Below are 12,135 nucleotides of genomic sequence, written 5' to 3' on the forward strand. Positions count from 1 at the left end.
ACTTTTCTAACATAGGCAAATAAGGGGTACGTAACGATCAAGTGCCGGTCAAGCTGGATCAATAATTTGATAGGCTATATCTAAATGCTAGTAAAATGTATGTTGTTAAGCCTACTGTCCATTTAATTAAATTTGTATAATGAACTATTATGGCACTTCAGACATGGTTGTACACACATCACGCCATGTGAAAATTCAATTCAATATTTTATTTCGGAATCTCTGGTCCATAGAAAGTAAAATTACACACATTAATTCAAACAAAAATGATTGTCGTATTGCATCTGGAACTTTCTTTATGACAAATAAAATCAACTAATCATTGTGGTTTTAATATTACATTACTTTTATAACAGGGTACAAGTAGACAGTATGCCTATAGGCCTAAGCTTAGAAAAGTTGAATGTGACAGTACACGTATGCAGTTCAAAAACATCGTGTAATGTTATTTATACTCTTGATACATTCGATGAAATAATTTTACGATGATTGCATATGGACAAAAACTGAAACCTGCCCCTTAACTTCCCCCGTCTAACACCCGAGGACAACTACCCAGTCCTATAACACTAATTATAAACCATCCCTGGTTGATTGTTTTCTGTGAGGTTTAAACTTTATGCCAATTTCATGTGATATCGATGAAACCTATTTTGCTCACCAAATCATGGTTGTGATTTGCAACCATTGCCGCTCTCGTTTTATAATTACATGACACTGTCTGTCCAGTATCATACGTGAAAAGTTAACATTATGCTATGTAAAACACAGATAGCATCACTCTGTTTTACATATAAACCATAAGTATCACATTTTCCTGATACTGGATAAATTTAGATACTATCAAGAATCGGCAACAAATACTCGTGTTTTAAAATTCAATTATTTATAATATGAAAATGATATATGATATTTATAATTCTATTTTCGTCATGTTCATTTACAGTATGATATCTTTATTTTATTTTACATTTAGTTTTTGTTTTCTCTGGCCTCTTTTCTTTGTTTTAAACTAATTATATATTGTTTTAATCTTAATGATAATTATGAGGTAGGTTCTTAAAACTTGTTTCGTACAACGCCAAAGCACGCGCAACCCAAGTACGTACGCGCAATGCAAGTTAATTTGACAAATCGCAAGCAACCGTCACAATTGTGATTGGTCATCAAACTTTACTTTGTGAAAGTTTATTTTATTTACAAAATAATTTACACTAATTCATTTGAGTTCTGTACAGTTATGTTCATTCGGTGATATCGTTTCCAATGATCCTCCGGCCACGTGACTTGATCTAACGGTATCTTCACAAAATAATCCGCTTCCGTTGTCACCAATAGAAACAGTGCGGCAATCGCACAGAATGGAAACGCTAACATTGGTAAACCAAGCACACCTAAGAACTGGAACAACGCTAATGACGTCACAGCTGCAATTACAGCTGGGAAAAGTAAAAATAAATAAAAAATATGATAAAAGTTTCGAGTAAAAAAGAAATCGCGTATTTATTGTACTTATTATCATTTATCACATTGAGCATCCAATGTATGATGATTTAACGATTGACGCGCGCGCGTACCAAATATGTACCACGCTTTAATTATCGGCATTTAAAAATCTTGCTAAATATTTATTATAAGTTGAGTTAACTGAAACAATGACCAATAGATGTACGCAATGATATTAATACGCCTACCTGAAACAATAGCCAATAGATGGACACGCAATGATATCAACATAAATACGCCACCAATACTGCAGGCTGTCAGCACACTGTTGTACCCCATCACACCATTGTAAAGAAGATCCAACGGACATGCTAGAGATATACCTGAAACGGATATCAATATTAATTAACTCCAAGACATTGTGATAATTCATGTTTTAATATATTTGATTATTAATATTACACAAATCTTTGTTTATTTTGAACATTGAAGACTAAATGTTGACGAATTGTTAAATTTCAAAAAGAGATATTGAAAATAATAATATGATATGCAGATACGCATAGACAGTGAAGGGTAACGTTATCCGACCTTGGACATAGGTTCATTACGTTTATTGTGCTATTCATTAAATGGTATATTCAATATCCCATATTTATGTTGAATTATTGTAATTAATGTAGGCTACACTTCTTCAAATTATAGTTATTACTAATTATTGTCAAATTTGCATCAAAAACACGCCTAATTTAAACGTAGATATGTTACATGTACCCGTAAGTGGTGTGACATTGATAATGTAGTTCTTTTAAGCGTATAAATTGATGATCAATATAAACCGATACAAAAATAGCAAAATAATCAATTATTATAGATTACTTAATTGTGTTCATTATTCAGAAATATTTGCAGAACTTGCCTTACTAACCATAATTGATTTTATTTTATAATAAATATTATGAATTTATGTTGAGCTATAGCTTACCAACCATAATACCAATGAATGATCCCCAAATGGCGTGCCATAGAATGATTGGGGAGCATATTGCCATAGCAGCCGCTACTAAGCAACCAGAAACAACATCATCACAACCATAGCATTGTCCAATTCCTCTGGGTAGTCCCTTGAAGATCTTAATAGATAATAAATAAAATATAACAATTAATTATACAAATTTAAAAAATGAACCATTAAATTGGTTCCCACTTATGACGCAATCCAATGATGCACGCGCACGCAGGCGATGTGACAATCATAAGCTGCAATTCGGATGATCCATCGGTAGTGCTTGGTTCCCACTAGAGACGAACAGTACAGTACAGTTTCGTTCCTCCCACTGATGCCAGTCGCATCCAAGAGGCAGTCTTCTCTAGCATCCAAATATATGCTGGGTCCGACTGTTGGGCTTCCTTGACTGGGTTAGCTTCTTAGCTTGACTAGGATCGCACTGAAGGAGATTGCTTAATTGAAACACAAGGACGTAACGCAACTGTCGGTTGTGATTGGTCAACTCGCTTGCATCGCGTCTACGTCCTTGCGTTGCGTCTCTAGTGGGAACCAAGCTTTATGTTTATTGGTCCTTGCGTTGCGTCTCTAGTGGGTCCCTGTGTTGTCTAGTGGGAACCAAGTTTTTAAGATTGGTCCTTGCGCTACGTCTCCCCCTCTTTGTCCCAGTACCTTACCTCAGCCCAATCTATGTCATTCCCGATCCACGGTATTGTTGCTGCTACTGGTTTTTGCGGGAAGAAATCATTAGTGTGTGTTGTTGCCGTCACAAACAAAAATGTTACTAAGTTGAATGACATGTTGAACGCAGGAAGAGATACGCGGCCAAATAAGTTGTTTAATGCACTCGAAACAAAAACGCTGTAAAGAAAGATACATCATAGTCAATTACTTTCTATTGACTATGAATACACAATATAAATACATTTGATTATACGACTCCACGGGATCATAAATATGAACGTTTACACCATTAAAGTTTGGTTCCCGCTTGTACTCACTGAGTTGACCAATCACAAGCACGTCATTAGAAGATCCTTCGCCCCGTGATTGGTCAAATGTGGTGCGCTTATATACGTCCTTGCGCGTTTCGTCCGTGGCAACCAAGCTTTAATGGTGTAACGTTCCTATTTCTTTACTTTTTCCAATCAGGATTATACATCGTTACGTCACATCTGATCCGCACATCATGATGTCACATAGAGCATCTAATAATCCACATACCAATATTTGAACATTGCTTTCATTTTCATTTTTTTTTAAATTTCAAAATGATTTGAAAATTAGAAGAATTTGTTTAATTTTATTTGACTTGTAAAAATAAATGTTATAAATAAATTGAATTAAAAAATACCCCACTGATAAAATCCAAACATCATAGGCATGTTTTTACGGTACGTAAAATGGAATAGCTTTCTCCATTAGCGCTAATAGGCCATATTCATATGTATCTACTAAGGAGGCATTAATGTATAAACCAATTTATATTTTTAAGCTTTAAAATGTAACATTATTGCTATATTACGAATGTTGCCATTATCATAATTAAATAATTGACCTTGAACAAGTTTGACTTAAATCAATTAATGCATGCTTAGTGTCATAGGCCTGACAACATGCTCATGTTTTATGTTATTATTGTGTTTTATGTTGTGTTTTAGTCTTATCGCCACGCGCCTGTATAGACATCATTGTCTCATCTTTTTTTATAGGCCTACTATATCGGCCTAGAACTGTGGTCCTAGAAATAAATTAATTTTGATTATAAATGCGAACGATCTTAAATTTCATTTACCTCATGCTAATGAATTACATTTGATTTGAAACATTGTCCTTGTTGGCTATATAATGGCTACGGTACGGAAATTAGTGCCGTGTGCAATGAGATTTGATTATCTCAGGATTTAAATTTTGGAACGAAGATGAATCTCATATGCGCCTCAACACAAAATGAATGAAATGTCTTCTTTAACTTATAATCCTCATAAAGTCGTTTCCGTAAAAGCAACAGCATTTCATTACTTAATTTTGATTTTTAATCATGTCTGTTGTTGATTGGAATAATCCACTATATAGCGCGTCTCTATTGAAAACGTTGAATGCCTAACACATACGGATAGAGATAAGAATAGTTCATACTGGATTATTATATTAGGCCTACATTAATATGAACGGAAGTTCAGCTCCTATTATACACAGCAACACTATTGATGAATTTGATGTATTATACCGTACCATCAAAATCAATCTTTCTTTTTTAGAGTATAGGCCTACCACACATAAACATCCTTTTTTCTGGTTATGATACTTCGTACACAGCAACACTATTGATGAATTTGATTTATTATACCGTACCATCAAAATCAATCTTTCTTTTTTAGGGTATACCATACATAAACATTCTTTTTTTCTGGTTATGATACTTCGTGAGGTGGTTTCCCGAATGATCGTAAAATAAAAGCGGTGGGTATATGATCAACTTCTTGTCACCAACTAGCCATCCATTCATAGAAGTACGATGTAGCAGTCTATTCTAGTTCGGCGACTATAGAATGGACCCAAGACATCACTTCCTACGACTTATTGTTGATAACATTTGTTATGAATAGTTGTACGTGGTTGTTTTATAGGTTATGGGGCAACGTTCCTATGTTATTTAATAGAAATTACGCTAAAAACTAATTATTTTCATGGAGAACTCAGCGACAAATTGTACACTATGGAGACTACTCATTTATTTCCCCATGTATGCTAATTTAAGTAAGATGAATAATGAATTTAACCTCGAATGTTAAAATTAGGATTTAGTTCTTCAAGGAATCGATTGCCATTGTCTGCATAATTATTCAAATGTAACAAATTGATATTAGGTTTTAGTGAATGGAAATTAAATTTTCTATCATTCTAACATTAAGAGACCGGTGCATTCTAACATTAAGCTATCGTTTACACTGAGACCGGTACATTCTAATATTAAGCTATCGTTTACACTGAGACCGGTGCATTCTAACATTAAGCTATGAACGATGTTTTTGTCTTTAATCCATTCATTCAACGGTTTGATTTCACCCATAAAATAATGAGTGAAGTGATGCCGGGTCGTTGAAGGAGGCGATTCCACAATCCCATCGGCCTCCATTTTTTTGTTATCGCCTGCCAAGGGTTCTGTATGAAAAGTGCCGCCAATACCAACAATCCACTGATTGGGTTATTCAAGAACACTGGTTGTCCTATCCCACGAAAACAAGCATTGATAAACTTGAGAACGATGTTTTTGTCTTTAATCCATTCCTTCAACGGTTTGATTTCACCCATAAAATAATGAGTGAAGTGATACCGGGTCGTTGAAGGAGGCGATTCCACAATCCCATCGGCCTTTTTTTTTTGTGATCGTTCACACTGACTCCGGATTCAGTCCGGTGACTGGCTAAGTGTGTGAATGTATCTTATTCGATATTTATTTAATCAGTACAACAAATGTAACAACAAAACTACAAAATAACGTGTTGATTGCCAGTGATGTGGAATAAAATATGAAAAATTAACAAACCTGCCAGCACCAAGACAAATTACTGGGAAACTGAGCCAGCCATACCAATCTTCCTCAGCCGATACTGCCGTGACGACCGATCCGATAAGAAGACCTTGGAAGGCAAAACCCCCGTTCTCAACCCCTCCTCTATCTTGGCAAAGAACCATTGACATCAATTGAGCTGATATGAGGCCTAGCAATGCGTTTATCGCCTGCCAAGGGTTCTGTACGAAAAGTGCCGCCAATACCAACAATCCACTGATTGGGTTATTCAAGAACACTGGTTGTCCTATCCCACGAAAACAAGCATTGATAAACTTGAGAACGATGTTTTTGTCTTTAATCCATTCCTTCAACGGTTTGATTTCACCCATAAAATAATGAGTGAAGTGATGCCGTGTCGTTGAAGGAGGCGATTCCACAATCCCATCGGCCTCCATTTTACCCATTAATTCCTTAGTTATTGTTTGATACCCGGTTTGATAATATGCACGAGAGAAAAAAAAATTGATTCACTATCGTCTAAGTACTCAAGAAGGCTAAGCACTCGCTGAGTCTCATTTGATAATAATGATAAAACAGTCTCAAGGAGATAGATAATTGAGATAACTAGTGTTGAAATTAAAACGTAGAATTAAACATGGTGAATCCAGAGGGAGCACCTCCCTAAATCTAGCAGCATAAACAACGCTAAGACTCAAATTGATAGAATTCGACAGTCCGTTTAAACGTTAGATCAGATTTCAAACAACAACTCTTTCGTTTTAAAACGATGAAATCTCCAATATTACACCAAGCCAACACCTCAATGATGTAAACATCTCACTTGTAACATACCGTGCAATCTAACTGCAGTTTCTAAGTGAAAGGTATTTTAAAGCTGGTTATATTACTGCAGTACACATTGCTAATTAAAGTCGATGACTATTCGACTGGTCGGCGTGCTTTTTTTGTATACACTGTACAGATACAAAATGTGTATCACAATGCAAAGGAAACTGTATCGATCTAACGAAAGCTGGGATGTGTGTAAACAATTTAACATCTAAGTGAAAGTCAAGTTGATAGTAAATATAACGCACTGAGAAAATAATGTAGTCTTCATTTGACTATAGTCAGAAATTAATTACCTTCGCCAAGTGTGTTTACTTTAATTACACTCCAATTATTAAGCAAACTAATGACGTCATTTAAGTTATCACTCTTAGCTAAATCATTAATTAGAATTGATAATTAGTAGTTATGGCAACAACTGAAGTGATTGTTTTTTGTTTTGTCGTTTTGTGTTATTAAAATTATCTAAGCAACGACACTGTGTGTACACAACGTAAATGTAACGGTATTAATGGATAGTGATTTTTACTCTTAACCTCTTTGACACTGTTAAACAATAAATATAACTTATAAACTGAACTCTCAAGTCTATTTTAAGACATAAGACCAGAAGTTGGTTTATGTATTTTTGTCAGTATAATTAAGCTTGATTCCCACTAGCGACACAATGTAACGCAACCTACGAAACCGTAAGAAAATGCCTTTCCAACCCGATGTTTGCGTCGTGGGTTCCCACTTGCGATTATGCAATACGTCGCTGCGTTGCGTCGCTAGTGGGAACCAAGCTTAAATCTCCATTTAACACCATGCCAAAAATTACTATAAGTTTGATTCCATTCAAAATAGGGCGTAATAATGGATTCAGCCATGTTAAAGCTTGGTTCCCACTTGCACGCAACGCAACCGACGCAACGTAAGAAAATGCCCTTCCAATAATCGTTGCGATGTTTGCAGCAGCACTGTTGCTAAATACGCAATACAACAACACTTTGTGGAATAATCCATCGCTTGTGATTGGTCAAATCACTACTAGGACGCAACGCAAGTTGTTTGACCAATCACGGTGTTGTATTATCAAACTGTCGTTTGTGATTGGTAAACGCAATTGCGCTGCCTTTACGTGCTCCTTGCGTTGTTTCCAATTGAGCCAAGCCAAGCTTTTATTGGTCAAATTATTTGTATTGCATCTTGTGAAAACCTACAATCTTTAGCATCTGACGTTGCAAAGAAAATACTCACATAATTTCAAGATGTTTATGTGATCACTTTATTATAACATTCTCTCTCGATTTCAAAATTTTTTTTTTCATAGAAAACAACAAAAGATTTAAACTAGAAACTTAATTTAAAATGATTATACATGGACTAGACATGGTGCTTTCCTTAGTGAACATACAGAAGACTCTCTATCTAAGAGAAACCATTTAGACTCAGTGAGTCCCCTGTTGGTTGGCGTAGTGTTTATGCATTTCCCTCGTTTGTTTCATAGGAAAGTGTCCACTTAATAGGGGTGTCCCAAGAGAGGGGTTCTTGTAGTTTACTGTTAAGTCAACACTGCAGGTGTAAATATGGAATAATTGTCTAAAGCTCTGTCTACACTATCAAACTTTATGTGACAAAATGTGATGTGCCCATATGGACATAATGATGTCATATCACTACCATATATGGGCACATCACACTTTTTTTGTCAAACTAGTTTGATAGTGCTTTACTAAATATTTTGTTCCTACTGAAAAAAACAAGTATCTATAATATACAATGGTAGCCATGATTGTAGGTTGTAACAGAAGATGAAGGAATGCATTTCTGTAAATAGAATACTGTGTCCCTTTAATAATGATCGTGCATCATTTGTTTTTAAAGAACCCCATGTCACTTGTCCTCAATAGAAGGTATTCTACCAGCTGTAAGATTATCTTGATAAAAGAAACATTTTGATTTTTCTATTATTGTGCTTTTAATCCAAACCGCTCTGCCCTCTTTGCTTTTTTTGCCTGAAAGAAAAAGATTATTAAAATAATTTAATTATAATTTAGAAACTATAACATTTAAATAAAATTATAATTGTTATAAATATCCTCTTTTGGAAATACATAAACCATGTTGCATATCAACATGGAATTGGAATGATGCGCTGTCCTCTCTAACTTTACGATACTTACATCTGCATCACTAGAGGGCGCTGTTATAGCAATACCAAATCGTTCTTTTCTTTTTAAAACTTTATCCTCATTTGCCTAAGAGAAAAAGAAGTAAATTCAAATAATTGATTGTACAAATAATAGATTGTACAAATAATGACAAATGGAGTCCATAGACAGCCAATCACAAGTCTGACCCATGCAGAAACTATTACATACAGTACTTTATATCTTTATAACTTAAAAGAATTATTATCAATAGAGTAAGGGAGTCTTTTTTTTTTGGCACCCTTCAGAGCAGGACTTACCGTAGAGGTCTTTGTATTGGTGTCTGTTGCCACCCCAAACCTCTCAGCTCTTTGTTGTTTCTTTTGCTGATTTTCAGACTAAATAACAAAAATTAAAAAATTGTTTATACAATAAACACAGAAGTAAAGTCATACAGTTCCCATGTAAATACATGTTATGTTATAAGACTTTGTTTATGTAGAAAATCTTTGTGTGTATGATTATATTGTGAATGGAGTGTCACCTGTATGTTGGAATAGAAACAATTTGCTATTAATAGTCCTTGGCAATGTGTGCCTAAATAAAATAATAATAATATCCTGGATTTATATAGCTAATGTTGTGAAACCTTTAAGTGCTGAACATTATTACCCCGGTCATTTTTTGGATCAAACACATATGGAAACATACTCCCATAATGCAGCTAGTAATCAGCACAAAGTTGTGTCTTAATCTAACCGGGTTCCCATTTATGCTCCCAGTCTCATGTCAATCAATAGCAAATTAAGCATTTACTTACGCTTTGACAGCATATTGAGTATAATTACAAATACCTTTGCCAGAGTAGGTGACACAACTACGCCAAACCGCTCAGCTCTAGCCTTTTTCTTCTCATCTGAATTTGACTAAAATGTGAAAAAAACATTTTTTAGTATACTAATTTATTATCATCATATTATATCATTTATATATTACATTTACATGTCAACTATCAAATAAACTAATTTTCTGACAATGTTCGATATTGACTCTATTGATACATACCGTGGGAGACACTTCTAATCCAAATCTGTAAAGAAAAAAAGATCAATATAAGCTCATTAACACATACCAAACAATAGAGGGTGTAATGGTAAAGTACTATTATTTTAACTGTTAAGTAGCAAATAGACTTGGGAGATCTTGGATACATACCAAACAATAGAGGGTGCTATAAGAATAGTAGTGGTAAAGGCAGGCATATAACAAACTATAAACATACAAGCATATTGAATTCTTAATTTGATTTGTTTGTAATTAGTAAATAGAGACATGGTCTGTTTTGAGGAGAGGAGCTCTAGCTGTCTAGCTCGCTGTTTCTATATGAGCAAGTGCAAGTATAGATCTTTTGCAAGTACTGTAGTTTGAGGGGCTCGCAAGTGACCCGTTAAATACGCACATAATGCATACAAATAATGGCATAGCACTTCTTATTTACCTTTTGGCTCTTTCAGCTTTTTTATCACTCTGTGGTGTAACATTAAACCTCTCAGCCCGGTTTAACTTTTTCTGAAAATTGATAAAATTTACAATTAATAAATTGATCTATCATTTATGTAAACTGGATAAGATTATTAATTTTTACATGTGCGAGATTATTTTGTGATCGGCAAGTGTGAGATAAATTGACTTGTGATTGCTAAGTGTGAAATAAAATGACATGTAATCTCCAGTGGTGAGAGATAAATTGACATGATATCCAGTGAAGCCAAATAATTTACCGCATTATCATCTATTTCAGGTGATTGTGTGATTTTTGCTACGACTGGTTCTGCTTTCTCTTCATCTTCTGCAACGTTGTCCGTTTCTTCTTCTACTAATTCCAACTATAAAACAAAATTGTCCTCAACGTTTATTCTATTCATTAGCTTAAAATGGTGGGCTAGCTTATTTGGAAAATTCATCTATTTACACTTTTTTTTTATAATATAGTTTACCTCTTCACCACCTAGCAGGTCACTTTCTTCAAGAAGGTTTGCACCTGAATAAATAAATAAATAAATGTATTACAAATTTAATCCAAAGTACTTTTTTTTAGTTTCAGTGAGTATATATGAGTATATATCCAGTGGCAGATCCAGAAATGTTACAGAAGCTGGAGAGGTGGTGTAGGTAAAAATGGAAATATGCATATGTTAATGTTATCATATTTATGTAGTGATTTTGACAATCAGCAGATGGTTCCAATGTGCTTGAAAACACTATTAACAATATTAAGCGTTGTTTAAATTGTGTGAAATTGATAGAAATTTAAATGACTAAAATGAGTAGTATTGGTAATATAAAATAAAGCATGTAAGATTATTAGGCAGAGTTGGGGAGGGGGAAGGGGTGGTGGGAATTGGGGAGGGGGAAGGGGTGGTGGGAATTGGGGAGTGGGATGGGGTGGTGAGAATTGGGTATACGGAGGATGCTGTACCATCTTCTTCTGCTGCACTTGTGTCTTGAGCGGTCTCCTCAGACTCTGATAAATGTTGTTTTAGCCTCTCCACTAACTCTGCCTTGTTCCCTTTATTGCTAAGACCATTAGCTTCCAATTCCTTTTTCAACTCAGCAACCTAAAAAATGATATAAAAACACATATAAATAATAATCCAACATACATCATATTCCTACATTCAATTAAATTACTTTCTTTACAAAACGGCTTCCAGTACTTCAGCTGTTAGGTTTAGTAGTAGGACTAATTGCAACAGCTCTTACTCAGTGGGTTTTGTTCCTTCATTGCCACTCTGTAGAGATGCTTGGATAGGCCTACCTAGCCTAGGCTCCCGGCCTAGTAGGCTAGGCCTAGTAACTTTAGTAGAGAGGCTGCTACGTGTCGTCGCGACGCGTCGGCCTCGCTGCTGGATATGCGGCGGATATGCTTAGCTACCTAGTCCTAGGGCCTAGCCGAGAGTAAAACAAATAATCTGTAAAAAACCTTCAGTTTTCCTACTGCTTCCAAATCCATTATGATAGAATGGTTAATCGATTTTACCACACAAAACACGAAAAAACGAAACTCAGCACTCAAAACAAACAGCGAGTACGTACGTAAACAACTTTTCCACACACACCACCAACAAACAAACCCAAAAAATCGCTGGGCCGCGTGGTGGCGATTTTCGATTTTATTTATTTTA

The 12,135-nt window shown here is 35.1% G+C and overlaps 2 protein-coding genes across 3 annotated transcripts; both read right to left on the bottom strand.

The window, feature by feature from the left end:
• Positions 1–509: 509 nt before the first annotated feature.
• LOC144839266 (urea transporter 2-like) lies at positions 510–6,424 on the bottom strand. Its single transcript, XM_078694582.1, has 5 exons — positions 6,003–6,424; positions 3,130–3,313; positions 2,432–2,579; positions 1,695–1,829; positions 510–1,439 (listed from the first exon to the last, which is right to left on the bottom strand). The coding sequence occupies exons 1-5, from the start codon at positions 6,422–6,424 to the stop codon at positions 1,210–1,212; spliced, it is 1,119 nt and encodes a 372-aa protein (XP_078550708.1). The 3' UTR covers positions 510–1,209.
• Positions 6,425–8,061: 1,637 nt separating this feature from the next.
• Positions 8,062–12,084, bottom strand: LOC144841062 (SAP domain-containing ribonucleoprotein-like). Of its 2 annotated transcripts, XM_078697236.1 has the most exons (10): positions 11,934–12,084; positions 11,430–11,568; positions 10,948–10,991; positions 10,732–10,836; positions 10,449–10,519; positions 10,016–10,040; positions 9,805–9,876; positions 9,271–9,348; positions 8,984–9,058; positions 8,062–8,815 (listed from the first exon to the last, which is right to left on the bottom strand). In XM_078697236.1, the coding sequence occupies exons 1-10, from the start codon at positions 11,961–11,963 to the stop codon at positions 8,768–8,770; spliced, it is 687 nt and encodes a 228-aa protein (XP_078553362.1). In that variant the 5' UTR covers positions 11,964–12,084; the 3' UTR covers positions 8,062–8,767. The 2 variants fall into 2 exon arrangements, with proteins under 2 accessions (XP_078553362.1, XP_078553363.1); XM_078697237.1 differs by lacking the exon at positions 10,732–10,836.
• Positions 12,085–12,135: the final 51 nt, after the last annotated feature.

This window comes from Antedon bifida, chromosome 4 (assembly GCF_963402885.1).
Source record: "Antedon bifida chromosome 4, ecAntBifi1.1, whole genome shotgun sequence".
Lineage (NCBI taxonomy): Eukaryota > Metazoa > Echinodermata > Crinoidea > Comatulida > Antedonidae > Antedon > Antedon bifida.

What these genes read in the sequence shown, in the direction of transcription:
- LOC144839266 (XM_078694582.1), bottom strand. Translation starts at nt 6,424, where the DNA reads ATGGAGGCCGATGGGATTGTGGAATCGCCTCCTTCAACGACACGGCAT. An exon ending in ATGACATAGATTGGGCTGAG is followed by an intron (nt 2,580 to 3,129) that starts GTAAGGTACTGG and finishes TTATCTATTAAG; the next exon opens with ATCTTCAAGGGACTACCCAG. An exon ending in ATTCATTGGTATTATGGTTG is followed by an intron (nt 1,830 to 2,431) that starts GTAAGCTATAGC and finishes TATCCGTTTCAG; the next exon opens with GTATATCTCTAGCATGTCCG.
- LOC144841062 (XM_078697236.1), bottom strand. Translation starts at nt 11,963, where the DNA reads ATGGATTTGGAAGCAGTAGGAAAACTGAAG. An exon ending in CCAATACAAAGACCTCTACG is followed by an intron (nt 9,059 to 9,270) that starts GTAAGTCCTGCT and finishes TTTTTCTCTTAG; the next exon opens with GCAAATGAGGATAAAGTTTT. An exon ending in CGCCCTCTAGTGATGCAGAT is followed by an intron (nt 8,816 to 8,983) that starts GTAAGTATCGTA and finishes TTTTTCTTTCAG; the next exon opens with GCAAAAAAAGCAAAGAGGGC.